Source organism: Symphodus melops (assembly GCF_947650265.1).
Source record: "Symphodus melops genome assembly, chromosome: 23".
NCBI lineage: Eukaryota > Metazoa > Chordata > Actinopteri > Labriformes > Labridae > Symphodus > Symphodus melops.
Window position 1 is genome coordinate 4,852,130 of NC_136713.1, and position 27,819 is coordinate 4,879,948.

Genomic DNA, 27,819 nt, shown 5'->3' on the forward strand with positions numbered 1-27,819 from the left:
CAGAGGTAAAACAGCATGTTGAGTGTTTATTGAAAGCTTCATTGGTCAGACAAGTGTTAATGATGGCGTGATGTTTAGGGATCCTTCTCACATCTAGATGCAGAAAAGCACAGAATGAGTTAGTAAGTTTATCTTCACATTGACTCTTTAATCAGTGGGATGAGGTCAGGTTTTATTTCTGCCTCCAGCTGTTTAGACTGCTGACCTGAAAGCATGCTCACTCTAACCACACTGCTCTTCTTTTACAGGTCTGTGTGCTGCTTACCCAAACCAACATGTGCAGTTATTTCTCAACCACTGTTTAAAGCTTTCCTTGATTAATATGGAGGGCAAGTTGTTACAGTCCTGAAGTTTATGTAGACATCTGACTTCCTTCCCTTATGTCCTGGGAGGAGCCGTTATAATCTCAATATTATTGAACCAAACATTGAGGAATAATGAGACATCAAAAGTTTTTAAGATGTTTTATTGACTGCACAGTTTGATGGGTAAATAGCTGATGTTCTCAGTTTCCAAAGCAGCACACAGCAATGAAACTTTCAATTTATCTGAGGTCCAGTATTAGCTTCATTTGTTCTTATGCTGAATAATTAACATTTCCTGCTGTGGATGTCTTCAGGTTTTTATAGTGACTCTGCATAAGAAGTCCCTTCTTTTGATGTAAGTATGGTGAACTGAGTGTATGTTTACTTAAACATTAGCAGTGTGATGATAAACTGACAGGTGTTATTAACTTTGAAAGATTTTTAATCAGCACAGATATTAGCTTAAACAAGTGTGTGCAGCCTTAAAGTTAAGTTTATCTGAGGTTCACTTCTTATGCTGATTTAACATTTCCTGCTGTGGATGTCTTCAGGTTTTAAAAGTGACTCTGCATAAGAAGGCTCTCCTGTCGATGTAGGTTTACTTACACATAAGCAGTGTGATGCTAAAGCTAAACTGTCAGGTGTTTTTCACTTTGAAAAATTCTACACAAGAGGTTGAAAGATTTTTAATCGGCACACGTCAGAAGTAGCTGATGTCCTCAGTTTCCAAAGCAGCACACAGACCTGTAAAAGAAACAAGCAAATGGGTAAAGCACACGTTAGCTAGCATTAGCTTGAAGAAAAAAAAATGACTAAGTGTTTTGAAAAGTACTCACGGTTCTGGGGTGAATCGGGCAGCATACCTGGCCGGGGCCGGCTTACGTGTGCGCGGCTAAGTGGCGCAGGACAAGTGGCCTTTACCCTGCTTTTGCCCTGCCGCGTGCCGCTGCCGCGCCAAGACACGACTGACTCTTTGTACTCTGCTCCCGCAGGTGTTCAGCTCGGACTCGGAGCAGGTGAACTCCATCGTCCTGATTACTCCAAGCCCAGCAGCCAATCACAGAGGAAGAAGTCCCGATTGATGCACGCCCCCACACACCATCCGACTTCCCGCAGCTGACCGACATCGTCCTAATTGTGTCAACGCATGCGCGTTAGCCCTCGCGCTGTAGAGGCCCTCTGATTGGCTGCTGGGCTTGGAGTAATCGGGGACGATGGAGTTCACCTGCTCCGAGTCCGAGCTGAACGCCTGCGGGAGCAGAGTACAAAGAGTCAGTCTCGTCTTGGCGCGGCAGCGGCACGCGGCAGGGCAAAAGCAGGGTAAAGGCCACTTGTCCTGCGCCACTTGGCCGAGCACACGTAGCCGGCCAGTTATGCTGCCCGATTCACCCCAGAACCACCGTGAGTACTTTGAAAACACATAAGTCACTTTTTCTTGACGCTAGCATGTACTTTAACTATGTCTGTTCAGACTGTCACCTACAAGCTGTTAGTCTAAAACGTGCTTGTTCTAACTGCATTTGTTTTTTACAGGTCTGTGTGCTGCTTTGGAAACTGAGGACATTGACTACTTCAAACGTGCTGATTAAAAACCTTTCAACCAATTGGAGTATTTCTCACAGTTTAGCCTCACACTGCTAACATTTAAGTAAACGTTCACCATACTTACATCAACAGGAGAGACTTCTTATGCAGAGTCAACACAACTGTCACTTTTAAAACCTGAAGACACATTCACAACAAGCACAGCTGGACAACATTGAAAGTGTTTCTACTGTTAGGGCTGCACATGTTTGTTTTTTTCCCTGGATGGTATTAAAGACAAGGGGGATGAGGATTTGTCAGGTAACTGAGAATGTGTCTTGTTTAAGTAAACACACTGAAGATGAAAAACATCAGAGTTACTATTAAAACCTGAAGACACATTCACAGCAGGAAATGTTAATTATTCAGAGAAAGTAAAGCTAACACTGGACTCAGACAACATTCAAAGTGTTTCTTTACCATTAGGGCTGTTTAATCTCCTCACAGACCATCCAGGTAAATAAGAGCTAATTGTTTTTTAGATTAGAAAAACATTTCGCTCAGGGGGACTAGTGGGCAGAGGATGAGTCTTGTTTAACTAAACCCTCAATTAATTTGATAAACATCAGATTTCACCATACTTACATCAGAGACTTCTTCTGCAGAGGCAGCACAACAGTCACTTTTAAAACCTGAAGACACATTCACAGCAGGAAGTGTTGCTTTACTGTTAATCTCCTCACAGACCATCCACATGACAAACAGAAGAACATTTTCAAACACTGAAGGCCTGAGGGGGACTCGTCTTCAATCAGGCTGTTCCAGAGGATTTGTCAGGTAACAGCGCTCACTGAGGAAACAGAATATTTGAACACAGGATGCATCATGAACCTTCCCAATAAGAAAAATAAATGTATGGTACCATCAGTAGCTGGGAAAGCAGGGTTAGTAATTTTCTGAAAGTATCCACCCCTCACTAGAACTATTGAAGTAAAGAGGCTTGATTGGTTTATAAAAAAACAAACTGACATAAGATCTTAATTAGTGTCAGGACATAAAGACAATTTCTACCAAAAACTTAAAGTGGATCTGGAGGAAATTACCTACCCTGCCTTTAACTCCAACATGCATATCACACTTCTAAATGTAAGAATAGTTCCCTTTTTAAGATTGATTTTGTTACCATATATTGGGGGGATGGTAGTGATGATGCTGGCCCAGACGCCGCTTCTCTTCCTCCTTCTTCAGGATGTGCCGAGAAGGATTTCTGGAAAAAAGGAAACATGGGGGAAGTGGGTGGGTAGGCACTGAGAATGAGGGAGTGCAAGATTAAGTCCAAAAGTTGTGTTTTATTAGCAGTGTGTGCACAGCTATTCTATCTGGGGAGCAATTTTTTATTTGTATATTAAGATTAAACGTTAATACAGTAACTCTCCAGCATTATCAAGTCTGATGTGACACAAGTAAATGTATTTAAACTGGAATATGGAGAGCTCATACACATAACCTGACCCTCTGTTCTGTCACTTGATCTGTGTAGGCTATGCCTCCCAAAAACACTCATTATCTCAGCAGCTATAAAACATCTCTTCCTGCCTTAAGGAGCCAACACTCAGACCTCTATATACATCATGCAGGAATCTCAATTAACCGACAGAGGGCCCAAATGATGCAACAGCGTCTCCCCATCTAACCAAAGATCGTAATTGTGGAAAGATATCCCACTCTTTCCGTTTTCCCCGAATTATATAACACATGCATGTCATTTTAAGTGGTTATTGATTCCGTTTAGTTGTCTCATTAAACAATAAAGATTAAAAAAAATTCCCACTTTGTGTCTTGCGTGATTTCTAAACACATCTATTTACTGCTTCAAATAAAGTCACCCAGCAGTGTTACTTTTTTTTTTTTTCAAGTGAGTGACGTCCTCTTATTACACACGATCTTTGGCTACACACGCCCAGCCTCAGCACCAGCTCTGTTCATCCTTTCTCCACGGGGCTTTCCCCCGTTATGTGCGCGCCGTCGTTTCAGCAAACCATGAAAAACACGAGGCCTTCGTGACCGAGACACTTACACGGGTGGACTTCTTTCTCCTTTCCTCGCGGTCCGGTATGTCTTTGAGTCTGCTTACCCTCTCGCCATGCCCGCTGCTGAACGTCACCTGCCGCCGCTCCTGCTGCTCTTTCTCCTGTCTCGGTGTTTCTCTGCGGTGGGAGCAGCGGAGGAGGGCGGCGGCCTGCCTTCCTCCTCTCCGCCCGGGGACAATAGCCTCAACGTCGTGGTAGGACAACACTCGGGCACCGAGCCGACCACCCCGGGGAGACCTGCGAGCCTCTCCGGTGTCACAGCAGGTAAACAGAAAGGAGTCAGTCTTTTTTTAGACTAAATGGAAATAAGCGACAACACCGTGACTCATTAGTGAAGAGCATCTCATGTTGTTGTTTTTATTTATCTGGAGCCAAAACGTGATGTCATCTTTTTATAATGTTAATCTATTTCGGTTTGCTGTACTTTAAATCTATCTTCATTTACACAAACATCTGGAATACATTTGTTACAAAATCTTATTTCTGTGGGAAAAAATGTATACAGTGCAGATTACACCTTTACTGTGGCTGTTTGTTTTCTTTTTGGTACAGACAACAGTGCCCCCCACACATCCCTTCTTTTTATATAAGCATCACAGAAAATACAGTTTCATTCACCCTGACACTACACATTGATTTAATGCATTTAATGTATTTAGGAGCCTGAAAAGTATTCTGAATAGTGATCAGCTAAATAATCTATGATTCACACGCAGTCTGGCCAACACCACAGGAGGCTTAAGGAGTACAATTGGCAGGTTGGAGGGATTTCAGGTGTTATCTTTTTGGCCTGAGCTGATGGTGTGTTAATGTGGAGCATGGTAATCCTGTTGTTACACACTGTAATCACCAAAGGAAACATTAATGCTCACCTAGGAAGTCCAGATGAGCCACGTCACGATCAAATGTAGAGGCAGTCTATAAAGGGTAAATCGTTTAGCTGCATTTATCTTCAACAGTAAAATAACATTCATAAATATATTCTAACAAATGTCAAAGACTACGTGTTTTCATTTTTGCTGAAATATGAGCCTGCGTGTGCAGAGTGTTTAACGTGCTCGAATGTGCATGAAAGTCAAAGTGGAGGGTTAGAGGAAACGCAGGAGAAGAAACATTGCATTCTGTTTTGATGTATTTTTCATTCAGCCGTGCTGCCTCATCACTTTTTCATGGAGAGAGAAAGGTTAGTGAGGGCTGCTGAGAGGAAGCACATGCAGAGACACATGTAATACATTGATTTCATACAGGGAGGCTCAAGGAAATAAGAGGATATATGTAAAATTCACAGACAAAAAGTGGGACATTTAGAGGTTATCATGACGATTGTGTTTTCTCACCAGAGTCCCCGTTCGCCCTGAAAGTCCTGGTGAGAGACATGGTGACCCGGCAGCCACTGCAGGGGGCTTCTGTGGACGTTTACGTGAACCACACTTTAAAGAGCTCAGCACAAACGGGAGATACAGGTGATGTTCTGCTCTGGGTGGATTACAGTCCAGGTCTCAGTTTGACTCTGCTGGGAAACATGGAGGGCTACGTCCCCACCCCTGTGCCCTGGAGCACCAACAAGAGACCCAGTGAGTAACAAGCACAACAACTTCCTGTCCACACAGGCACATACACGTACAACACACAGTTTGTACCTGCTCTCCAGTCCCTGACAGACAACATCTAAGTTATATTGAAGCATTCAGATTTGTGACACAGCTTGCAGCCATCCTAAAACTTACACGTTTATCTGAATTATTTTGTCACTACATTACTTAGAGTAATTGAATTTCAATTACCAAAATAAGACACAATATCAAAGCAGTGGATCCATCACTCAGGAAGTTTTATATATCGTCTGGTTCAAAGAGAAGATACTACAATAACTTTCTATTCCTCATGTTTACAGACAGCTGGTAAATATCCTCTCTGCTGGATGTTCAGCTGACCCCGACCTCCTCTTTTAGGAAAGCTAAAGAGGATTTAACAACGAGGATTGATCGCAGCATAATTAAGGACTTTAGCTCATACTGCTGTGAAAAAGTGAATAAAACACATTTCTCTTCATGGATTTACTGATTCGTAAAAACAAAAAAGGAAACTCTTGAGGTTAAAAGTTATTACACAAACCGAGAAAAATCAACCACGTCACACACCTGCATTATTTACAGTCATTACAGATTAATGAAGTGTCTGCGACAACATACAACTTGTCACTGAGGTTTCTTCATGACGAAGCACGTGTTCAGTAACTAAACGCCGTCTCCTATCCTCCATGTATCGATCGTCTCTGCAGCTACACGTACAGGAATATATCCCTGCCTCAGCAAACTGTCTTTGTCCTCCGCTGAGGGGGGGTGGGGGCTCTTCAGCCACAGCGGTATCATGTTGGTATAGAAAAAAAAAAAAGCTCCGGGTCTGACTCTATTATGCGTTTCCTGTGGTGTTTTAAAGCAAACAGGGAGCAGGTGTCGGGAGGGATAACATCAGAGTGTGTCATCTGTCGGGACCTGCTTCGCTCTGCATTCAGAGGCGCCTCCCTTTTGTGATGCTGATCCAGACAGCTGAACCCTAAAAGAAGGCTTTAAGTAACAATGCCACCTGCTGGTGGAATTTAACAACTACAAGTATCCAGAATTAGGTTTTTGTTGGGAGAATAAGACATTTCTGCAAAATCTAATTTAGTGTGCATTTCAAACGTGCTATAACTGGAGAAAACACACACACACACACACACACACACACACAATGTTTTTACCTGACCTTTGGTCTGTCTTCCTGCAGTTTTCTCGGCTGTCACACTGCTGCTGCTCCCTCACACTCAGGGCAACATCTGGTTGTTTGAAGACTCTGTCATCATCACCGGGAAGTTACCTGGTAAGTTTACACACTTCTTATTAAACCTTCATTGGAAATGGATAAACTACAGCAGACCCTTCACCTGTCTTTATAGGTTGCATCTTACATTTCAATGCTTGAGTTGTCAGAATAAAGCTTAAAGTGACAGTTTGGTCCAATTAAGCTCAGCAGATTTAAACTTTTTGATTCCACAATTTAAAAAAGAAAAAGAGGTATAAAATATCATCTTCTCCTTACAGACAGCTCATCTCAACCCAAGGTTAAGTTCCCCAAAAACCTCCTCACAGTGTCTGATAAGAGCAACATCTCCTCACTGACAGTGTACCTAACTGTACCACAGCACCACCTAGCTAAAGACTGTGCAAACTGCACTCCAGGCATCATCAGCAGCAAATCAGGTAAGAGCTAAATAAGGCCTCATAAATGGAAGAAATGAAAGTAGATTTCTCTGCAAAATAGCAACAGGTCAATGTTTCTTACATATTGACTCCTCCTCGTGTGCTCAGTGTTCAGGAGCATCGAGCTGAAGGCCGTAGCAGCCATTAACGTCCTGCTGTACTCTGGTGGTGAGCAGCTGCAGGTCAGAGGGCCGATTCAGATCAGTCTTCCCCTGGGACACAACACACACCTCAGGGCTGCTGACACAGTACCAGCCTGGGCCTTCAACATAAAGACAGGTAAGAAGTCACTGACAAAGACGGAAAGTGAAAGTGATCTGTCCTAATATTTACTCAACCCTGAATCTGTCTACATTCACGTGAGCTTCTTCTGATTCGGTTTTAAGGGGCCTGGGAGAATCAGGGTCTGGGGATTGTGAAAAGAGTCGGTGATGAGCTGCTGTGGACCTACACCGCTTCACATCTGGGCCACTGGATCGCTGCTCCCCTTCCCTCAACAAACAGTAAGAAACTCCTGTAAACAGTGTACTCGCTCTGTACGAGTAACTATGTGCTGACTGTCGATCATGTGACCGTGCAGATTACCTGGGACATGGAAGCTCTCTGGATTTCTTATCGTACCACACTTACCTGTTGGTGGGAATTCTGGGAGGAACTCTGGCCATAGTGATCGGATTTCTGTCCTTGCTGCTTTGTCACTGCGGGTAAGAAATCAGCTCAGAAGCATATGAGTCACAGTCAAACAACACCACATAAAACAGGTTTTTCAAATGTTGAAATCTTCCACTTCATTTTACTTTTAATTAAAACAAAAAATCATCAACTTCCTCCAGTTGGAAACTCCTTCTCTCTTGCTGATTTCGACGTTTCATCATCTGGCTTTACAAACCCAATGAGACTGTATTCCTTCTTTACAGAAGTTCTCAGCGACAGCCCAGGAGGAGGAGAGCACGCTTCTCCAAACTCACAGTGGTGAAAAAAGACCAAACCACTTCCACGCATATGGAAGAGGGTTTGCTTTTCAGATCGGGCGAAAACAGCCTCGCCTCCTGCAGCGTCCAGTGTGAACCGTCTTCCACGCCGAGGCACAAGGCCAACTACAACATCTACGTGGAGGATCCAGGGAGTCACCTGGCTGCTCCTTTCTACGAGAACATCACTCTGGACCGCATCAAAGGTTCCCAACAGTCGTCTCACTACATCAACAATGATGAGGTGGCTCGAATTCGAGAGAAATCAGAGCAGAACAAAAACATGAACACTGACAACTTCTTTCAAGATAAGCTGGTTCATCTGTACAACCAGCCAGTGGCGATTATTCAAGCGTCTGAGCTTTTCAGTAATCAAGAGCAGCAACTGTCAGGTTGTAAGTCTGCCACTTTTCCCCGCAATGGAGCAGAGTATGACACCGAACCAGCCAGTAAAGACAGCTACACCCAGACGCTACCCAAACACTCCCAAGGTGGCAGCAATCCACAGCAGAGCAGCCAGGATGAGCCACAGCCTCTGGAAACTCCTCCCCAAGGCCCAAACCCCAGCGTGTGGGGGCGTTACAGTAACCTCCTGGAGTCCTCCGTCTCCGTGCCCGGGACTCTGAATGAGGCAGCTGGGATGCAGGGCTTCAGCAGCGGGCATGGCGTACCCAGTGAGCTGCAGGGGATTTCAGAGCGCACCTTGTTGGAGTTGACCCGGGGGAAGCCCTTGTCATCTCACCCAAGAGCCTGGTTCGTCTCCTTGGACGGAAAGCCAGCCGCACAAGTGCGCCACTCCATCATCGAGCTCCAGAACCGCCACCGCCCACCGAGCAGCAACGACACCAGCCTGGACTCTGGCGTGGACATGAACGAGCCTCAGCATAGTGTCCGTGAGACGGAGCGCGACAGGCCTTCAATCCGAGCCTCGTCCCTGCCGCACCACAGCCGAGGGGGACGCTATGTCGAAGAGCCGGATCTGAGCAGTAGCGAGAGTGGCACTACTGCCACATGCACGCCGGAGGACCCTTCTCTGAGGAACATTTTAGACGGGAGCAGCGGGGCTATACCCAACATTCCTGAAGAACGAGACGGGATGGATACATCCAGCGCTCAGGAAGACAGTGAGTCAAGAGGAACACCACCTCCACGGCGCCTCAGGAAGGTGAGAGAGAAGGGCAAGACAGAGAAGAGGAGTGCCAAGCATGTTCGCGAAGGGCGTCCTCTCACCAAGCGAAACTAGAGCACGGCTCAGATAAAAACTCCTTCACCAGTGCTTATTTTTGATGTCCCATTACCCATGTAGCCTACGATAACTGTATTCATACAGGAAACATTTTGGTCTGACATTACGCTCAGGTTGTGGAGCTCAAACCCGGTTCAAATCACACTGCTGCGTTCCACATGTGAAATCTTGGAACCTGCTGGAAGCTTTTAACAGATATGGCCAAGCGTCCCTCGAGATTATCACCGTTTATTATTTTTTTATCAGTAAGGAGACGGATATCAATTTCTCACATTTCCTGCCTTTTACTTTTTCACAGCCACACAGTGCGACAACATTCAAGCTTCCAACCCTGACACAGTGTCAGATCAAGAAGGCCGCTGTGTGAATACGGTGAAATGAGCTACCTTCATCACATTGTGTCATCAGTGCCGACTGATCTCAGTCAGTCTTTACCACCTGTGCTCACAGGCATCGTTGTTGTTAATTTATGTGATTTTACAACTTTGCCAAAGAATGCTAAGCTAGCTCAAGAAAAAAAAAGAAAACGCAGGATCGACGTCATGTTGAAGCTTCATGTAGCTGCTGTTAGACAAGACCGTGCACCACGCTTAACTTTCACCTGAATCTGAAGGAACACCAGCGAGATTCTTCACAGCTTCACGTCCATGTGAACACGATATCCCATGATCCCACAGTACTGGTATGGGTGCCTTCTGACTGCCTGTAATTATTCACTATGATTACAGAGGGCCCAGCATTTGTCGATCAATCGGGTGAGAAAGCAGGAGGGACACGGATACAGGTCTACGTGTAGTGCACTTATCCTCACCGAAAATGCCTGCTGTAAATTAAAGACGAAATCGAAGCTTTCCCAACACCTTGTTTAGATCTTTCTGAATCATTTAACTTGAGTAAAAACAAACTCTGGGGTTCATGATTGGAACATGGGGAAAAAAACACTGATGTACATTATAAAACTAAGCTGCCATTGTCAAGTTACGACCTGTTATTTTAGGTTTTAGGCCCACAATAATTTTAGAATGCATGAAAATGAATGTTTTCTTTGAGTGTGTGAAAACAGCTTTACAGTAGAGCTAACTTAACGCCATCGTAGCCGTTAGATTACTTGTTGACTGAATGATTTCTTTCATTGTCTCGTCTTGATAAGAGACTGTTGTGCTGCCAACTCCAACTACTGTCAACAACCATTGAACATCACACAGTCCCAGTGACCCCAGTTTCAAACCACATCCATTCTGTGTGTAGCTGGAAAGTGTTGGACAACTTAGAGAAGTAACTTATGTTAATATCAGCGTACTTGAACAGTCTGAGAACGGGACATTTCTGAAAGGATTGCAGGGCGTTTGTATAGTTTTTTAAAGCACACAGCTCAAAACTACAATTTGTATTTTGAAGTTAAGAAGGTCATTTAACCCTTTTACCCCTCGGCCCTGAAGTTATGATTTATGGTTTGTATTATTGATGCTTTCTTAGATTCTGATGTCTTTTTTGTCCTTGCACATAGATTTTTTTGGTGCCTTAAGTTAAACTTTCAAAAACTACTCCAAAACATTAAAAGTATGTTGACTTGTTACTTACAGTATTGACTTGTACTGGTTTTGCATTAGAGAAAGAAATTCAGTTTTCATTTGATTTTCAATGAAAGTATCAAAATGAAGCTGCTCAATGTGTAGTGAGCACAGAGTGCTGAAGGTTAGCGACGTTGATTGTTGATCATTGGTTGACGACTTCCTCTGAATGTTGGTCCATCACTTTGAACCAAACTGAAACACGTGGACTGCTATACTTTATTGAAGGTGACGATTTGTTTCTTTGGTGATCCCTCCTCCACAATACGGTCAATATTTGAGGCTTTATATGGATCTTTATAAGACAGACAACATCAGTGATCTCTAACTTTTACAAGAATTCAAAACTGTAAACTGCATTGTTTGTAATTACCGTAAATTCCGTACTATTGAGCGCACCTGGATATAAGCCGCACCGGCTAAAAATAAGTAAATAAATGTATTTGTACATATATAAGCCGCACTTGATTATAAGCCGCAGGTGTCCACGCTATAACAAGAGCTATTTACACAGACGTAGGCTACCGGTAACATCCGCAAATACTGTAGCGTCCGTACGGACGTTAAAGGACGACGAGAGCGTTCAAATAATAACTTTTAATAACCCGATCACTGTCGGCCGTGACCACACCGTTTACAGCAGAGAGCAACACATAACTTGCCGTAACAATCCAACTCTCTCCCCCAGCGTTCTCTCATACAGCCACTCAACACGTTCTCGCTGGTGCATTCACTGACTCTCCACATAATCGGAATTATGAACACATTATCAACTACTGACTTTACAACATGAACCGTTACAATATGAAGCCTAGCCGACGGTGTCTGTAACACGGCTGATGAAAAAGATGACCGTAATATATTTCACAAGAAAAAGTCCATCCATTCACTGCCTCAGAATGACTTCATTACTCACTTCCTCAGTCTCTGTTGTCGCTGTCAGTGTCATCTTAACGTGCAGCAGCTCTGTTAGCTTCTTTGACAGCCAGGTCAATCACCTTTAACTTGAAAGCTGCATCATATGTATTTCTCCGTGTGTTTTCCATGATGAGGGTGCGTGCATGAAGCGCAAAAGGACTGATATTAAGATCCGACGTGACGAAGTCAAATGTGTTTGCGGCAGAAGCTCATTGTCCCCCATAAAAAATCCATGCATTAGCCGCACCGGAGTAGAAGCCGCAGTGCTCGAAGTGTGAGAAAAAAGTAGCGGCTTATAGTCCGGAATTTACGGTACTTAAAGTGCTAATTAGCAGGTGGCTAACATGCTGAGCAAAGAAGATGAAAAACATTAACTTTTCATCTGCTAAAAATCCCCAAGTTAGCACTGTGGTTGTTAACATGTTAGTAGGCTACTGACATTAGCATTTGGCTGATTGTTAACAACACTGCAGGTTTCAAATTTTAGCTGTTTAACGATTTTCAATATACAAAATCATGGTACAATACCAGATTTTTACATTTTGATATGATTCTAGTACAAATCAAACAAGATCAATACCCGTTTCAATATCACAGCAACTAAAATAAAGTCATGGCTGCATAATTTGGGGTAATTACTTGTTTTTCATGACCCAAAAAATGCATGCAAACATTTTGGTACGGACACAGTCAATGTATTGGTGCAGTTCACACCCTGTGGTCCTCACTCTTTTCTGATCTGTAGTTTTATAAAGCGTCTGTGATTTTTTGATACGAATAATGTCTACTGTATCATTTTAAAAACACGTGGTATCAAACAGTATCGAAAAGTTTTGACGTATCCAAATTCACGAGTATGCCTCTTCTCCATGTCTGTTCCATACTCGATAACGTTGCAGCTTTAGTTTTCAGTCAAATCAAGCACGGCACACTTTAAGATGTGCTCTGTTGACACAATGGCACACAGCGATCCCACGCTAACATGACAACAACAGCATGCTGGTCTCATTGGCCATCCATAATAAGTTGAGCAAAAATGAAATATAGACAGCAATATTTACCATTAATCAAAAATTAAAATTGAACTCTGCAGCAACAGATTTGCCATATTTAGTCTTCCATCAAGGTATGTATTGGAAAATGTTTCATGAATGACTTTACTTTGTATTTATTGGCTCAATTCTGCAGCCAAATTGTTCTTTTGTCTGTATATAGGAAAGCAACATTTTAGGTTTTTTAGTGAGTGTCTGTTTAAGGGGGTGTACAACAAACCTGGGCTTTGTAGTTTTAAATGTAGCGAGTTAAGGGTCTGCTTTATGACATCATCATCAGCTTGAAAACAGGAAGTTGTATCTCAGCGTACACAGCTACACATCAAATCAAACCTACTGCCACTCCCGTTTTAAAGTGATATTGCTGAATGTATCTCTTTTGATTTTCATGTTTTATAGCGTGCTCCTTTTGTGTCTAGTTATTTAACCTCATGAGCTTTAGTTTCTTTAAATTGTGCACCTCTTGTGTTTTCCTCTGTAACGATAGTTGTGTTATTCGTCTTGCCTTTTTGTGCACTGAATTAATAAACTTACTTGATACCAATCATTGATCAGATTGTTTTTTATTCTTTTTCCAAGTTCCATGTAGAAATCTAATCACAAGAATGTATATCAGAGATTTTCACGTTTATTGTTTCGTACCAATGTTTACATCTTCACATGAGTGCAGCTTTAACCCGTTACATTCTTCCTGGATTAGACCTAACAAAGCCTTTCAGTGCGGCTGTCCTTTTATCACGACTCCGGTCATTCTTAGCTCGGACATTTGTCTGTCTGTATCTTTCATATTTGCTGCGCCTGTCATTTTGGGCTGCAGCCTCGTTCGCCTTGCAGGTGAGCTCGCTGCACATTTGTGATCTAACTCTGGTCTGCATAACCCTACAAAAAGGTTTGGAAGCGGTAGATCTCTGATAGTTGTCACTGCAGGACACCGACTGGGTGAAACAAGAGTGTGTTTTGTTTTGGAAGATGATTTGGAGTCACATTTACTGACAGAAACGAGGCTTTTCTCAGGAGTTTTTCTCTGCGAATCACTCCGTCTGTCACTCATCTCCTTCTGTGTCGTCGTGGTCAAAGGAAGTAAAGCATTTGAATTTATAAGTGCCACTCCAGGAACAAACAGGTCCTGTAAGTTATTCTCTGCTGGTTTTGCATGCTCACTGTAAAGGCAGGACTTAGCGGGAGTCTTCCTTTCACTGCTTCGCCGAGTCAAACGATTATTATAAATGACAAATCCGTCCAAGGGGCAGCAGTTGGTCTTCAGCAGGATCCCGTCCACACATTCGATATGGAACTGAGGAATGCGTTTAAATTATTATGTTGTTTTATTGAATCATCTCAACAGTTTGGTAGTTAAAAACAGTCTGAGCTACTTGACGCACTTTGTAGATTCTGAATAAGAGAACACTGAGTTTTGGGTTTGGATTCAGTTCAGGTTGGAACTGAAGTTTTTCTCTCATGTTAAGAAATAAACATCTGTACTATATTTAGTTCTAACACTTTCAGCATTGTTTACATTTATGTTTTTGCTGTATTCAGACACATTCTAAAACTAATTAACGAACAACATTTGACTTCTTCATGATGTGAAGGCACGAAATTGCTGCTTTGGATATCACATTGTTTCTCCCTGACTGCAAAGACCACATCCTCTTTCCTGTCGTGTAATAACACTAACATGTTAAGATGCCCATTCTTATGGGTGAGGCACAAAAGGAGATGCAGATTTAAATTGAAATGATTGAACCAAAGACAGCTGCTCCGTCTTATAAGTCCAAAACGCATTACTTTTCTTAAGCAACAAATTTAAGGAGCATACTGCAACTTACTCATTAAAGTTTGAAGTTTTAGCATTAAATGATATGAATAGTCAACAGTTGGCATTTACATATCCATAATTATGTCATCATATTGACAGAACGTTTTATTGAAATGACACTTCCATCAGGATGATGAAAAACAAAGACCAACACAGTGGCTTTACCTTGTGATGGCAGGGCAGAGTTCGGACGTGATGGCCCAGGTTAAAGTCTTGCAGACAGATACGACACTGCAGCCCTACGTCTAAGAGCCGAGACCCGGGTCTCACCTTGACTGTAGGAAGAGAGGCCAGGACGCTTTCTGGAAGGACTCTTGCAGCTACTGGGATGATGCTAAGTAACAGATAGATAGATAGATAGATAGATAGATAGATACTTTATTGATCCCGAGGGAAACAGGACAGGATGTAGCATACACTGGTGGTCATTTTTCTCTTTATAAGTGAACTGTTTTTTTTAATTGAAGGTAAGAACAGTAAACAGATTTTCAATCATAGCTTTGACATTTTAAAGATGTATTTAATCGTTTACCTGTCAGTTACTGACTGAGAGTTTGCTCCAGTTCGTTCATCTCTCAAGTCTTCCACAAGGTGCCACTTTTCTTTCCTTTTCTGTTTATGGTTAAATCAGAGTTTTTATTTGCTTTATTTGTGTAAACAATGACTACATTTCATCTAAAACATTGTTTATTAAATGCCACAATCACCTTCAAGTTTCGCCTTATCTGAATCATTATTACAGAACACTACAGACGACTGGAGCCTTGGAGATGAGTTAAATCTGTGTAATATTTATTTTGACGCTTACTGTTCGAGAGGTAAACAGATGCTGTTGGTGGCAGCCCTTCTTCATACAGTCTTCACAGAGATAGACATAACTGCAGACTGTACATCTGAAATAATAACAGAATAAATGAAGATGTTTGTCCTCTCCTGTACATTTTAGTAATGCTGAATATGTTTTCTTATTTAACATTTAAAGAAAAAGTTGAAATAGTCTGAATAAACTCAGTAACAGGAAACAAAACAACAGACAAGAAGCTTTTTCTTTTTCTGTACTAACAATGAAGTTTAATAATCAGAGAGGTTTTTTCTCGTTATTGCAGCTGCTTACTTGAAACATGTACCGATGACTGGGCAGACCAGACAGTTGTTACAGAGAACTCCCAGGTGTCTCTCTGGCTTCTCTCTCTCTGCAGCAGTGAGGAGCCGTGCTGTGTTTCTCACCTGCTCCTGGAGCAGCTTTAAAGAGCTGAAATCCTCCCTGCACAGCGGGCACTTCACGGTTTCCTCTTTGTCCGAGAGTCTCTGGTGATCTGCCCACACCTTCATGCAGGAGATGTGGACGCTGTTGCCACAACCAAACCTGAGAGAGGCAAGGAAAACTAAAAAAAAATCCATCTGCACAATGCTGAAAATAAACATTTCCCAGAGCACTGCTTGGTGTTTGAATGAAATATCCTGTTTTTTTAAATATCAGGAGATTTCAGCATCCGAAAATCTGTGCTTGTTGTTTCCTCCAAACACGTGCCATATGTCAACAGTTGGATGTGCTTTATTGGAACTCACAATGCTATAGGGGTTATGTTCTGGACAGTAGTGCAACAAAAGTTGACTAAAACAGCTTATGTCAGCCTGAAAAAAAGAATACAATAACAGTGTAAATCCCCGTCCAAAGTCGCACACACACCTGCAGTAACACACAGGCAGTTTTTTCTCCAGCAGCTCCTCTTGACAGATAGGACACACATCCTGGGCTTCGATCACTTTCCGGCACACACTTCCAGCCTCCCCGCCTGTGGCAGATTGGCTCAGGGTCCCCGAAGCAGCGAGCTGATCATTCTCCATCCGGTGGGATTTGGTTTGGTGTAAACCATGGAGCAGCTCCAAGATCTGTCTTTCCACAAGTCCAAGCTGGAAGGAATCTGGAGGAGAGTTATTTTTAACACTGCTTGTCAACAGAAAAACATGGACAAGGTTGGGTCACTTCTTAAATTAACTTAAACTACAAGCTGTAACAAATCCAATACAGATGGAAATGCAGCTGCACTATAAAATCAAAATGCAATCTTTCTTTTTTTTTCACTTAATGAAAACTCACATTCATGTTCTCTGGGCAACCTGAATTTCCGCAGTAAAACCCTGTAAAGAAAATTTTAATATATCATATTACATATCATTTCATTTCCTATGGCATTAACTATTACAGATTTGAAGGATAACTTTTCAGTTGGAGCTGTTTTTACATGCTTTAGTCTTAATAACAGATTTCTCTGTCTGTGTGTTATTGATACCAGCAGATGTGTTTGCATGGCTCCTGCTCCCTTGTAAACACATGACATGTGCAGTTATGTGGGTCACCCAAGCACACCTGAGAGAGAGAGAGAGAGAGAGAGAGAGAGAGAGAGAGAGAGAGAGAGAGAGAGAGAGAGAGAGAGAGAGAGAGAGAGAGAGAGAGAGAGAGAGAGAGAGAGAGAGAGAGAGAGAGAGAGAGAGAGAGACACTTGATTGATTCATTTTGAAGTAAAGATACATTACTTTTTGTAATTACAACCATCCTAAATCACAGAAGGATTCACCTTGAAGTTGTTGGTCTCTCCCTCCTCTCTGAGCAGGAATCCTGTAGGTCCGAAGGACTTCAGGAGAAATATAGTGGTGTTCAGGGCTTGGTCTTGGTGGAAACTCACTACATTGCTAACTGTGTTCCTCCAGGTAGTTTTCCTGAACATTGTGTCACTGCAGAATACAGATGCTCAGCATTTATTAAACATGTGATGATGAAAACCAGGATCAAAGTTATCTAAAACTGCATGTATGTAGATGGATTGACAAGACCGGACACAACGCACATGCTTATTTATTTATTTTTATACAGTTCAAAAGCACACCTCTTGACTTTTCCTGTTTTATAGGAGGCTAAACTTTGTTCACAAAATTTCACCAACTTTAAGAGGAACCTGGTAGACAGGGCTCCTTATAACGCCAATCATTTCCTCATCTATAAACTTATTCTCGGTGTGTTTTGTTTATTTTACCTTGTTTACGCTCCAGTTTTAGCATTATATACAAATTCTAAAGGCTGCAAATGACGGTGCTACCGAATCAAACGTTAGCTTATTGAGCTAATTAACGGCAGATACACCTGGTGAGTGTTCAGGTCTCACTTTAGTTTGGTATGTGAACAAAAAAAGTTAAAACTCTTCTGACTTGTTTGAAAAAACTTACCTCAGAGGACGTAAATACCTCGAAAAGTACACATATTTGTCAATATATTCTCCTAAAATCAGCCTCAACTTGTTTTCCCAGCGTAATGCAGAAGTATCGTAGTTATTGGTAACCGGTTGCCATGGAGACCAGTAGAGGGCGCCGTTGCCAATGGAAATCACCTCAACTCTTCTTCTACTGTTTTTTTCATTTTTACATGAAAAAGCATACTTTTTAGATAAGACTTATTTATTTTTGAATAAATATATGTATGTGACACTTTTTTTCATCACATGATTATTTTTTGGTCTTTTTCAATGAAAAGTATTTTTGTAAAATTGATACCGAACAAAATGACATATCACCACAAAAATATTGTATTTGTGTACGCATGTTTATAGTTTATTTTTTGTACTATTAATATAACAAATGATTAAACTTAAAAGTTATCAATGATATTTATTTGGTTGTAGGGGTGTCCTACATATGACGTCATCGCCAGCCTTTGGTAGTTTTCATGAGGACAGCTCAGGCTCGCCTCAGACACACTCTGAAGGACCACCCTTGAAGAAGTCCCAATCACTGTTTCTTGTCTTTTTCGGCAAAACTGAACTCTCAAAAGAAGATTGTTCTTCAAGAAGAAGCAAACGTTGGGCTCGTTGGTTTTCTGCTCCTGCGAAGGTACTTTTCAATATTGTTTTTCTGCATGCAATATGTGATTACAGATCCATATTCATATCATGTTTTCAATGCAACATGTTAAAAATCTAACTTATAAAGGTTATACAAAGACATCTGTTATGGGTCTGAATCAGAATCGCATAGGTTAAGATGCATCTGATAAAACTGTAAAGAAGGTGTATTAACTTTGCTTTTGGCAGAGTCGAAAATGATGATAAAAAAACCCCCAAAATATGTTCCAGTGAGTGAAATTAAGGGGTTTTATCCCACAAAAAGTCAGATTTTATCTATAGGCCCTGATTTCCTATTGATTCAAAATAGTCCAGATAGTAAATAAGGGATTTAATACAAAAAAACATTATTCGTACATTATCAAAAAGGAAGATCTGCTCACATGAGGTATGTTTTACTGTGCTTTTCTCGACCAATGTGTTCTTATAAAATAAAATAAAATGTTTGTGTTTTGATGTTCACGATATTATACTTACAAAAATATTACCAGAATAAGCAGTGAATAACATATTTTATTACAAGTGAGACAGCTGAATGATAGATAGAAGTTAGTTTGAAATGTCAGGTTCATATCCATAAATAGATAAAATACTTGAGACTAAATCACTGCCTGCCACTTATTTTCTATTTGTGAGGCATGTATATGTAAAGTCCTTACAATTCAGTTAATAAAGATGGAAAATGGCAACGATTGCTTAAGGCAGGTGGCATGCTGATATGTTAAAATACTTGTTTTAAATTAAATACAAATTACAAGAACTCTTCCTGCTGCAAATGTCACTATTTACCCTTTACAAACAAACAATCCAATCATGCTTTTGCTGCAAAAAAAAAACCAACAACCTGCCTGTCCCTCCATTCCAACTCTAAATCATATTAAATATTTCTTTATTGATTACATTATTGTGTGGCCTTTCCATGAGACTCTATTTGAAAGGAAAGTTTTATTGCACAAATAAGTCTTAAGTACACCCCCTGTAGTTGTACCTTTAACAATCGAGGGAATTATGACTTTGCATTCTTTGCAGAAAGAATATAACAGAAAATGTGTCAGGGATTTAAGTTCACCTGTTGTACTTAGAAAAACTAGAACGACTGTAAAAACATGTCTACGGCTACTTTTCTTTTACTTTCATTATTTCTCGCACAAAACTTAGCTGTCACACTTTCCAATGTGAAAAACATGACCCCAGAAATATGCTCCAACTCTGCTTATCTTTTACGATGATGAATTGAAATACATTGAAATGAACGAACTTGCCTTCTTACATATTTTACACATCCTTTTTGGTGTTATGTCTATTTAATGTTAAGTTATAAACTGTTTGTGTTTCTCTCTTCATTTTCTACATTGATTCATTTACTGACTAAACGTTGATTAAACTTGCTCAACATGCAAAATAAGCATGCAGGAAGGAAGCTGTGAGGAACAGAGGAAGCAAAAGGCCAAATCTGTAACCGCAACATCCAAAAAAAAAGGGGAGAGCGGCCTTTTCTCATGCCATAAAAAGATGTATTTTTACAGCCAGATTTATTTCAATTGTCTTTTTTTAATCATGGAGGATTATTTCTAGTAAATCAAAGATAAAAAGAAGCACATTATTTACACGCAGCATATAGCTTGTATTTGTGTAACACATGAACCACAGTTTGTGTTCAGCTCCTACATGTCAACATGTCGTAATGCAGCTGCTGCAGCTCAGAAAGCTTTTTTATCATTGAGCTCAGACGGAAACTATTTTTGACTGTGTCAACACTTTAAAATGTTCCTCTAAAATGCATAAAGATCATTTCTGTGAAATTTAACGAGAAGGTTTTGCCAACTTTCCTCAGACTTCTCGTAGTGATCAGAAGACAGATGGATCTCCACTTGATGTTTTCCCTGGTCCTAATTTCACTCAACAAGGTAGCTTTGGTGATGCTTTATGAATTCTTTCTTGTTCCTTTTTTGAACATGAATATCAGAATTAGAATTGTTGTTATTGCCAAGTCTGTTGTTGATTGGTTAAACAATCCTGATGTTGCAATCCTTAAAGGAACGAATAAGTCAACGCCTGTAACTCTGCTAGAAAGTTTATCGACTTGTGAAAAACAAAAAAATAATTGAGTAAAATCAAAGACATAAAGACTGAGATTTATAAACATTCATGTCATGATATGGGTCCCAACTTGATCCTACATGTCCCATAATGCAACAGAAGAGTGTCTACAGAGCTCCACATAGTGACAGTTAAATGCTCGTAATTTAATGCAATGAAAACATAAAAAAAATCTACATGAGGCATCTGATTTTGTGTTTGTGTCTTTTTGCATGCTTAATTCCCAGCTGCTCGTGGTGGCGAGTCCTAATGAAGATCAGCATCTGAATCATCAAGGTGAACATGATCTGAATTCGTCGACACGAATCCAGATCATTACGGCTCAGTACGAATGTTTCCAACGAATCACGAAAGAATCGCACCGCAAAACCAAAACAGAAGGTGAGAAGAGAACGTATTTCATCTCGTACATTTGTGGAGCAATATTAAGTCAGCCGTTTTCTTGTCAGCAGGTTTAGAGTGCAACGCGACGTGGGACGGCTGGCTGTGCTGGGATGAGACTGACGCCGGAGTGACGACGGAGCAGGCCTGTCCAGACTACTTCAAAGATTTTGATCCTCACGGTAAACTTCTGCCACACGAGACATTTGAGTAAATTCAGAAACAACATCTTAGAAGGAGAGGTCAGATTTTATGCAGCAGTGTTGTATGAGCGTATTTTTTAATGCAACAAATGTTATTCAGTTTAAATCTACTTTTTTTTAATTTATTTTTTTATCAACAGCGTTGGCGTCCAAAGTGTGCTCAGAGACAGGAGAGTGGGGACGACACCCAGTGAGCAACAGGACGTGGACAGACTTCAGAAACTGCCACGCTAACTTTACCCAACCAGTAAAGATGAATACAGACGGTCGTAATGCTAAAAATAAAAGTATTAATTAATCAGCTTCAACTCATGTAGTTTGCTTTCCTCCAGGCGGCGATGACTCACTTCTACCTGGTGATGATTGGTCACGGCCTGTCGGTGGTTTCACTGCTCATATCACTCGCAATATTCTTCCATTTTAAGTTAGTAAGCTTTCTTTATTTCCCTTTTGTATTTGAACTAATGTGGATTCTATTAAAATCATCGGAGGGAACAAAATCCTGATGTGCAGAGTTTGCTCAATCATTGAACACAGTTGAGAGATTTAGGATGTTTGAGCTGATAAACAGATAAATCTGTGTCGACAGCTGCAGAGAAGCAAGTTTTATTCAACAAGACTTAGACTTAAGAGAAAGCACACAAGATAAACTGCAGATTCATTCATAAATCCCATGCAACATTCATGGCCTTACTGTACAAAACTGAATAAAGATTGAAAGATCAGATTGTATTCGTCTAACGTTTTGAACCATCTTCCTCTTCCCTCAGGAGTCTGAGCTGCCAGAGAATAACGCTCCACAAAAACCTTTTCCTCTCATTCGTGCTCAACTCGATCATCACCGTCGTCTGGCTCACGACTGTCGTACAAAAACAGGGACACACTTACAACGATTCAGTGAGTGAAAGTATCCTGATACTGGTTAGGATGAAAGATTTGTTTTGACACATCACAGCTCACAGTGACTTGTCTCTGCAGGGCAGCTGTAAACTCCTCATGTTCGTCCACCTGTACCTGCTGAGCTGTAACTACCTCTGGATGCTCTGCGAGGGGATCTACCTGCACACTCTGATCGTGGTGGCCGTGTTCGCCGAGAAGCAGCACCTCATGTGGTATTATCTGCTGGGCTGGGGTAAGAGACAAACATGTTTCATGGCGCACGTTTGACTTTTTTACTCCCAGTTCTCATGAAAATCCTGCTTTGATTTGCAGGTTTTCCACTCATACCAGCAGTGATACATTCCATAGCACGTCACTGCTACTACAACGACAAGTGAGTCTTTTGAACAGATGTGACTTCACATGAATCATGTGACTCTTTTCTGCATTGTAATATGATGCAATCGCTTTTTCCATAGGTGTTGGGTGAGCTCGGACACGTCCTTGCTGTACATAATCCACGGACCTATCTGCGCTGCATTGGTGGTGAGCAAAGAAAACGCCATCATGTCTTTCATGTCAAAAATAGAACAGAGATCTTGGTGTTGACTAAGGAGTCTTGATCCACACTCTTTGACTCCAGGTGAATCTCTTCTTCCTGCTGAACATCGTCCGGGTCCTCATCACGAAGCTGAGGGTGACGCACCAGGCCGAGTCCAGCCTGTATATGCGGGCGGTGAGAGCCACGCTCATCCTCATCCCTCTGCTCGGCATCCAGTTTGTCCTGCTGCCCTACAAACCTCACGACCACTGGGTCTCTGAGATCTACCTGTACGTCATGGAGATCCTCATGCACTACCAGGTGCGTGATCACCGCCAGCAATGACAAACAAAAATCACCACAACAGGATATTTAAACCTCTTATTTGGCTACGCAGTGGTTGCATAACTTTCCAATGACAATGTCCTCAAAAACTTTACAACACTGGTTTAAAGTTACAAATATTTCTACAATAACAACACGCACATGTGTCACTGCGGGCCATATTTTTGCACACTCCGCTGCAGCTGTTTGGGCTTTAAAGGATTTCCTTTTGTTGTTTATTTTCCTCATCAAACTTTATTTTTCACTTGCAGGGTCTCTTGGTTTCTACAATATTCTGCTTCTTCAACGGGGAGGTGAGTAATCATAAGATTGGATTTCCAAAAAGAAACTCTTATTGTATTTGAACAGCAACAAATCGGTCACGTCATTCATTGTGAGGCCCTGAGTGTGTTTATAGATTTTCTGCACATTTTTAGGGAGATTTGAGGCGTTAACCTGGTTGACTGTCTGACAGTTTACATGGCTGTTCAAGGTCAAATTCAAATCCTCCTTTTACCCAACTTGGTTTCAGGTCCAGAGCGTTCTGCGGAGACACTGGAATCAGAAGCGGATGCAGTTCGCCGGCACGTTCGCCAACGCCGACTTTTTCCGCTCAGCCTCCTATGTGGCGTCGTCGCTCACAGAGGTTCACCGCTGCTACAGCATCGAGAGCCACACAGAGCACATGAACGGAAAGAGCTACTCGGACATATTCAGATCGGACAGCCCGTTCGTGTGAAGGTGGACAGAGATGTTTACTGCTTCTTTGACTTTTCACAAGATGTTACGAAGATTGATGTCAAAGTTCTCTTGGATTACTGCGACTGAGGACTAAGTACAAACTTTCTTCCCGTCATGTTTTTCCATCGACCAGCTGAAAACAACACCTTTCTTTTTTTTTTACTACAATTATTACCTAAAAGGATGAGATGGAATAAACGGTTCCTACGTCGCTAATTACATCCCACAAATATTGAAGTGTTCACGTCTGGTGGCCAGACGCAAAGAAGACCTGCTGACTCAGCAATGTGCGTCACTGCAAAGCATTATCACAAGGAAGTACCGCGATTGGATCATGTAGAGCGAGGAGATTTCCTGGATATTTTAAAGAGTATTGAAGCTGTTATTTTCAACAAGAATGAAGTGAAATGTCTGAAACATCCACTGGATCAAAATGCATTTCAGGTTTTAGTTGTAGGCACATAATTCTCGTGTGTAGCAAAACTAGAGGCACTTACAGCAGGTGAGAGTTAGCCAAATATAACGGGAGGTGTCAGTCACAAGATTGAGAAGTGATAAACAGCTACAGAGAACGTAAAATGTGTTTTCTGTGGTGAGAAAAACTACTAAACTCACACAAGTGAATATAAATGAACAGTTAGCTTGCTGTATGCTAAATGCTGCTCCTGCTTAGCAACATGCAAACTCAACATTTAGACTCCAAGCGCCCTATTCGGGTTTTCTGTAAAGCTACAGTAAAAAGTATCAATGAAGTTTTCAAACACATAAAGCTGACATGGACTTGAGTTTTTTCTGCTTTTGTGTTTTTCATGTAAATGTCAGAAACTGGGATTTTTTGGCTCCATGAAGATCAAACATCAGAACAAAGAAGAGAAGCTGATTCAGAAACTTTAAAATTTAACTAAATCTTTCACAAGATGCTCCTGTATGCCGCCGTCCGCCGGCCACCACAGCAGACGGCGGTGTTGATGTCGGCTTGTGTAAAAAAACGTGAAAAATCAGAAGCATTGATAAAAGTATTTGTCAAGTTTACAGGGATTTAAATATCAGGTTTCTCTGTGTGCATTTAAACGCCATGTCCTGAATATGATCCAAACTGGGATCAAGCTCAAAACGAGGGATACTCAAGTCCGTGTGAACTCACTCCCTGCCGGATCACCTTTAGTTTGAGGTGCAGGAACGCTTATTCTATCTTTAAAACATACTGTTCCAAAATGCTGGAGACATGATGATGATTGTCACGGAGGAAACTGTTACTGAAAAGTGTGTGTGTGTGCGTGTGTGTAAGAATACAACATATATCAAGACATCAAGTATAAATACAACTTTGTGTTTATGCTTTGATTCAGATACAAACACCTTCCTATCGATCCCTTTGTTCTGATCCATTGCTGGTTCACTATCATTCATTAGTAATATTAAACATGAAGTTTAGAGAGGAATTCAGTGAAGATATTGATGTTCAGGAAACAGATTCAGCAGGAACTGAGTCGTGTTGATAAATTAAACTTATGATCACAAGAGCAGCACTATTTTGAAATTCAGTATAAGTGGGTGACGACAGTCTTCCCCCGTATCAAAGATAAGTTCCTGTAAGTAACTCTGACGAGTGAAGAGCTGCTGGTTTCAGCTTCAGAAAACAGAAGATACAGATCAGCCTATCAGGAACAAATACTTCCTGTAGCTTTATACAATCCACCAACGTGTGAATGAAATGATGCATTTAAAGAGGGAGTGCAAAATATCACTATCGCAAAAAACACTCAACATGTTCATGCACGCCACTCTCTTGACTCTTTCATTCATTTCATTTATTTAAAGTCAAGTTTAACTCCTTTGCATTAGTGCAACAAAACCCTTCCCAGTGCTTACTTGTAAATACAAAATAGTATTTTACAAATGTCCTCCTGTTCCTGCTATGTACAGCACTTAACCCTCAATGATTACCTCCGAACAAAGCTGACCATCTTTTTGTATGAGCACTGGACGGATGTCTTGTTCTGTGTGCTGACATTAATGTTAACGCTTTCTGGTAAGACTAAACGAGAAAACAGATAGCCCTAAAGCTAGAGCCAGTTAGCCTAGCTTAGCATAAATACAGTTGTTTTTTTTAATAAGCTAACTTAGCTCTAAAGCTCTCCAATAAACACATATGTGTAATGTGAATTAGACAATTAACTAACATGCAGGAGTATTTGTTTTGTTTTGTTATGTTCAACAGAAATCTGTTTCATACAGTAAAACACCAAACATGAATAATAATGTTGTTTTTAATGAACATTAGATTATACAGCTACTGAAATACTCTGAAGGTTTACTTATAACACAATCCCTGATAATAAGTGTTTAATTAAGCAAAGCTGTGGCCAGAATATCTGCAAAAAATATACTTATTGAACCTCGTACATAAATACTTTATCTCTTGATGTATTTTTCTAGCACAACAAATAATCTTTTCGGTCATAAAGAAAATGATGCGTATTAAAACCAGATGTGTGTTTTGGAGTTTAATTTCCATCCTTGTAACATAACTTTGTCAAGAATTCCCACCAGCTTGTTTGTACTGAACACACAATGCTGTAAATAAAAACAAGCTGCTTTCAGATGAGGTTCCTAGAAAGAATTTACTGTTGTTGTTGTTGTTTCTTTCCCTAATGTCTTCCGTTCATGTTTCAATCTCCTCCAGGACAAATGCAAGACAATCTGTAAGTGTATTTTCTTTCCCACATATTTAATCCAGGGTGGGATTTCCTTGTATGACCTTAGACAGCACTACCCACTAAAATTAATATTATTTCCAGACAAAGCAGGGCGTGTTTCTGTCTGTTCCTCGTCCAAAACTTACAACAACCAGGTGCAATTAGGGAGTCCCAGAGGGAAAGTGCTATATCTGTGCTTTCTGTGTATCATACATCAAACGCAGAGCAGAGGGAGGCTGCGGATGCATTTAACATTTATCTTTTAAAGAGCTGTAAAAAAGAGCACTGGGTGATGAGAAGCATGTGTGCAAAGTGCGTGACTGTTTATCATCGCGAGTAATATTTACGAGCCCTTTGCCTGCTTTTCGGTCCACAAAGAGTTCTGCTAAATGTGGTCTTAGACTATGCATGACAAGGGCGATGTTCTGCATGAAATATCTGACATTTCTACAACATAACAAACCACAAATTTAAGCTGCATCCTGTTGCATCACAGTGAAAACAGTTTTTTTTCCTGTGGGGTTTGTGATAGCATGTTTCCAGATGTAAAAAAATCCTGATTCTCAAAGTAAAGATGTTTTTGTTGTTTTATAATCACAACACCACCTGTAACCACCACCTTCCCTCTTCTGTAGAAATCAGATCAGTGGATGCATTGCACGCTTCCTGTTTCTAAGAATAAATCGCCATTGAACTGTTGATCCGCCTGCCCTTGTGCGCAGCAAGCAAACACTTCCTCGGTCTCATGACTAACTCTTGTTTACTGCCTTCACTTCCGCATGCTTCATGTTCAAACTTAAAGCGTTTGGCCGATGTTTTGTTGTTTAGGACACACGAGTTTAAAGCAGCTCGGTGGATTTTCCAGGGACATTTCCACAGGATGTTACTGACTAGAGACATCAAAATGCCTCGTGTGTCTCAGGTGCAGACATGATAGTACAAAATAAGTCTGTTTCAAAATGTTATATCAGCATGAAGGTGTCATTCAACATTTTAATTCCACATTATATTTCTGAATCAAAGCATGTGAAAATGATGCAGTGTTAAAACTTCTTCAAACTTTCAGTGTGCCTGCACAAAAATGAAAAGTTATGTCATCATAAATGGATAGATCTGTTACCTACATTTTACTAATGGCACTAAAGATGGTGTTGGGGGGCGTGCGGATTCCAGTTTTCCTTCCTTGGAAAAGGATTTTGCCATTCGTCACGAGTGCTGGAAAAAATGCTGCACACATTCACAGAAGTGGAATGCTAAGAATACAAAAGGGTAAAAAGTAGACCCTTCCCAGTTTAGTGAAATCCATTAGTCGAGGAA

The 27,819-nt window shown here is 41.1% G+C and overlaps 3 protein-coding genes and 3 long non-coding RNA genes across 6 annotated transcripts; 3 read left to right on the top strand and 3 right to left on the bottom strand.

Moving 5' to 3' along the window:
- Nucleotides 1–404: 404 nt before the first annotated feature.
- Nucleotides 405–1,908, top strand: LOC306818389. The gene is made up of 3 exons (XR_013778181.1): nucleotides 405–897; nucleotides 1,298–1,706; nucleotides 1,839–1,908. It is a non-coding gene; the product is annotated as an uncharacterized lncRNA (long non-coding RNA).
- On the bottom strand, nucleotides 978–2,036 carry LOC306818392. The gene is made up of 2 exons (XR_013778186.1): nucleotides 1,975–2,036; nucleotides 978–1,049 (listed from the first exon to the last, which is right to left on the bottom strand). It is a non-coding gene; the product is annotated as an uncharacterized lncRNA (long non-coding RNA).
- Nucleotides 2,037–3,034: 998 nt separating this feature from the next.
- fam171b (family with sequence similarity 171 member B) lies at nucleotides 3,035–10,283 on the top strand. The gene is made up of 8 exons (XM_079335929.1): nucleotides 3,035–4,183; nucleotides 5,260–5,493; nucleotides 6,689–6,781; nucleotides 7,003–7,161; nucleotides 7,270–7,440; nucleotides 7,548–7,664; nucleotides 7,742–7,865; nucleotides 8,079–10,283. The coding sequence occupies exons 1-8, from the start codon at nucleotides 3,973–3,975 to the stop codon at nucleotides 9,373–9,375; spliced, it is 2,406 nt and encodes an 801-aa protein (XP_079192055.1). The 5' UTR covers nucleotides 3,035–3,972; the 3' UTR covers nucleotides 9,376–10,283.
- A 3,192-nt stretch (nucleotides 10,284–13,475) lies between these two features.
- Nucleotides 13,476–18,104, bottom strand: zswim2 (zinc finger, SWIM-type containing 2). The gene is made up of 10 exons (XM_079336498.1): nucleotides 17,964–18,104; nucleotides 17,318–17,474; nucleotides 17,033–17,109; nucleotides 16,840–16,880; nucleotides 16,429–16,663; nucleotides 15,853–16,104; nucleotides 15,547–15,631; nucleotides 15,271–15,350; nucleotides 14,904–15,075; nucleotides 13,476–14,213 (listed from the first exon to the last, which is right to left on the bottom strand). Exons 2-10 carry the CDS (start codon nucleotides 17,465–17,467, stop codon nucleotides 13,635–13,637), a joined length of 1,671 nt encoding a protein of 556 aa, XP_079192624.1. The 5' UTR covers nucleotides 17,468–17,474; nucleotides 17,964–18,104; the 3' UTR covers nucleotides 13,476–13,634.
- Nucleotides 18,105–18,491: 387 nt separating this feature from the next.
- On the top strand, nucleotides 18,492–24,658 carry calcrlb (calcitonin receptor-like b). The gene is made up of 13 exons (XM_079335940.1): nucleotides 18,492–18,623; nucleotides 20,469–20,541; nucleotides 20,962–21,115; nucleotides 21,184–21,297; nucleotides 21,459–21,565; nucleotides 21,651–21,742; nucleotides 22,089–22,215; nucleotides 22,297–22,450; nucleotides 22,531–22,591; nucleotides 22,677–22,743; nucleotides 22,841–23,059; nucleotides 23,335–23,376; nucleotides 23,595–24,658. Exons 2-13 carry the CDS (start codon nucleotides 20,494–20,496, stop codon nucleotides 23,799–23,801), a joined length of 1,392 nt encoding a protein of 463 aa, XP_079192066.1. The 5' UTR covers nucleotides 18,492–18,623; nucleotides 20,469–20,493; the 3' UTR covers nucleotides 23,802–24,658.
- Nucleotides 24,659–24,742: 84 nt separating this feature from the next.
- LOC306818396 lies at nucleotides 24,743–27,556 on the bottom strand. Its single transcript, XR_013778190.1, has 2 exons — nucleotides 25,768–27,556; nucleotides 24,743–25,731 (listed from the first exon to the last, which is right to left on the bottom strand). It is a non-coding gene; the product is annotated as an uncharacterized lncRNA (long non-coding RNA).
- Between the last annotated feature and the right edge of the window lie 263 nt (nucleotides 27,557–27,819).

Coding starts and splice junctions, on each gene's coding strand:
- zswim2 (XM_079336498.1), bottom strand. CDS start 17,467: ATGTTCAGGAAAACTACCTGGAGGAACACAGTTAGCAATGTAGTGAGT. Junction 16,664..16,839: donor GTTGCCCAGAGAACATGAAT/GTGAGTTTTCAT, acceptor ACTCTCCTCCAG/ATTCCTTCCAGCTTGGACTT. Junction 14,214..14,903: donor CTCTGCCCTGCCATCACAAG/GTAAAGCCACTG, acceptor CGCATTCCTCAG/TTCCATATCGAATGTGTGGA.
- fam171b (XM_079335929.1), top strand. CDS start 3,973: ATGCCCGCTGCTGAACGTCACCTGCCGCCGCTCCTGCTGCTCTTTCTC. Junction 7,441..7,547: donor GGCCTTCAACATAAAGACAG/GTAAGAAGTCAC, acceptor TTCGGTTTTAAG/GGGCCTGGGAGAATCAGGGT. Junction 7,866..8,078: donor TTGCTGCTTTGTCACTGCGG/GTAAGAAATCAG, acceptor CCTTCTTTACAG/AAGTTCTCAGCGACAGCCCA.
- calcrlb (XM_079335940.1), top strand. CDS start 20,494: ATGGATCTCCACTTGATGTTTTCCCTGGTCCTAATTTCACTCAACAAG. Junction 22,592..22,676: donor CACTGCTACTACAACGACAA/GTGAGTCTTTTG, acceptor CTTTTTCCATAG/GTGTTGGGTGAGCTCGGACA. Junction 23,060..23,334: donor AGATCCTCATGCACTACCAG/GTGCGTGATCAC, acceptor TTTCACTTGCAG/GGTCTCTTGGTTTCTACAAT.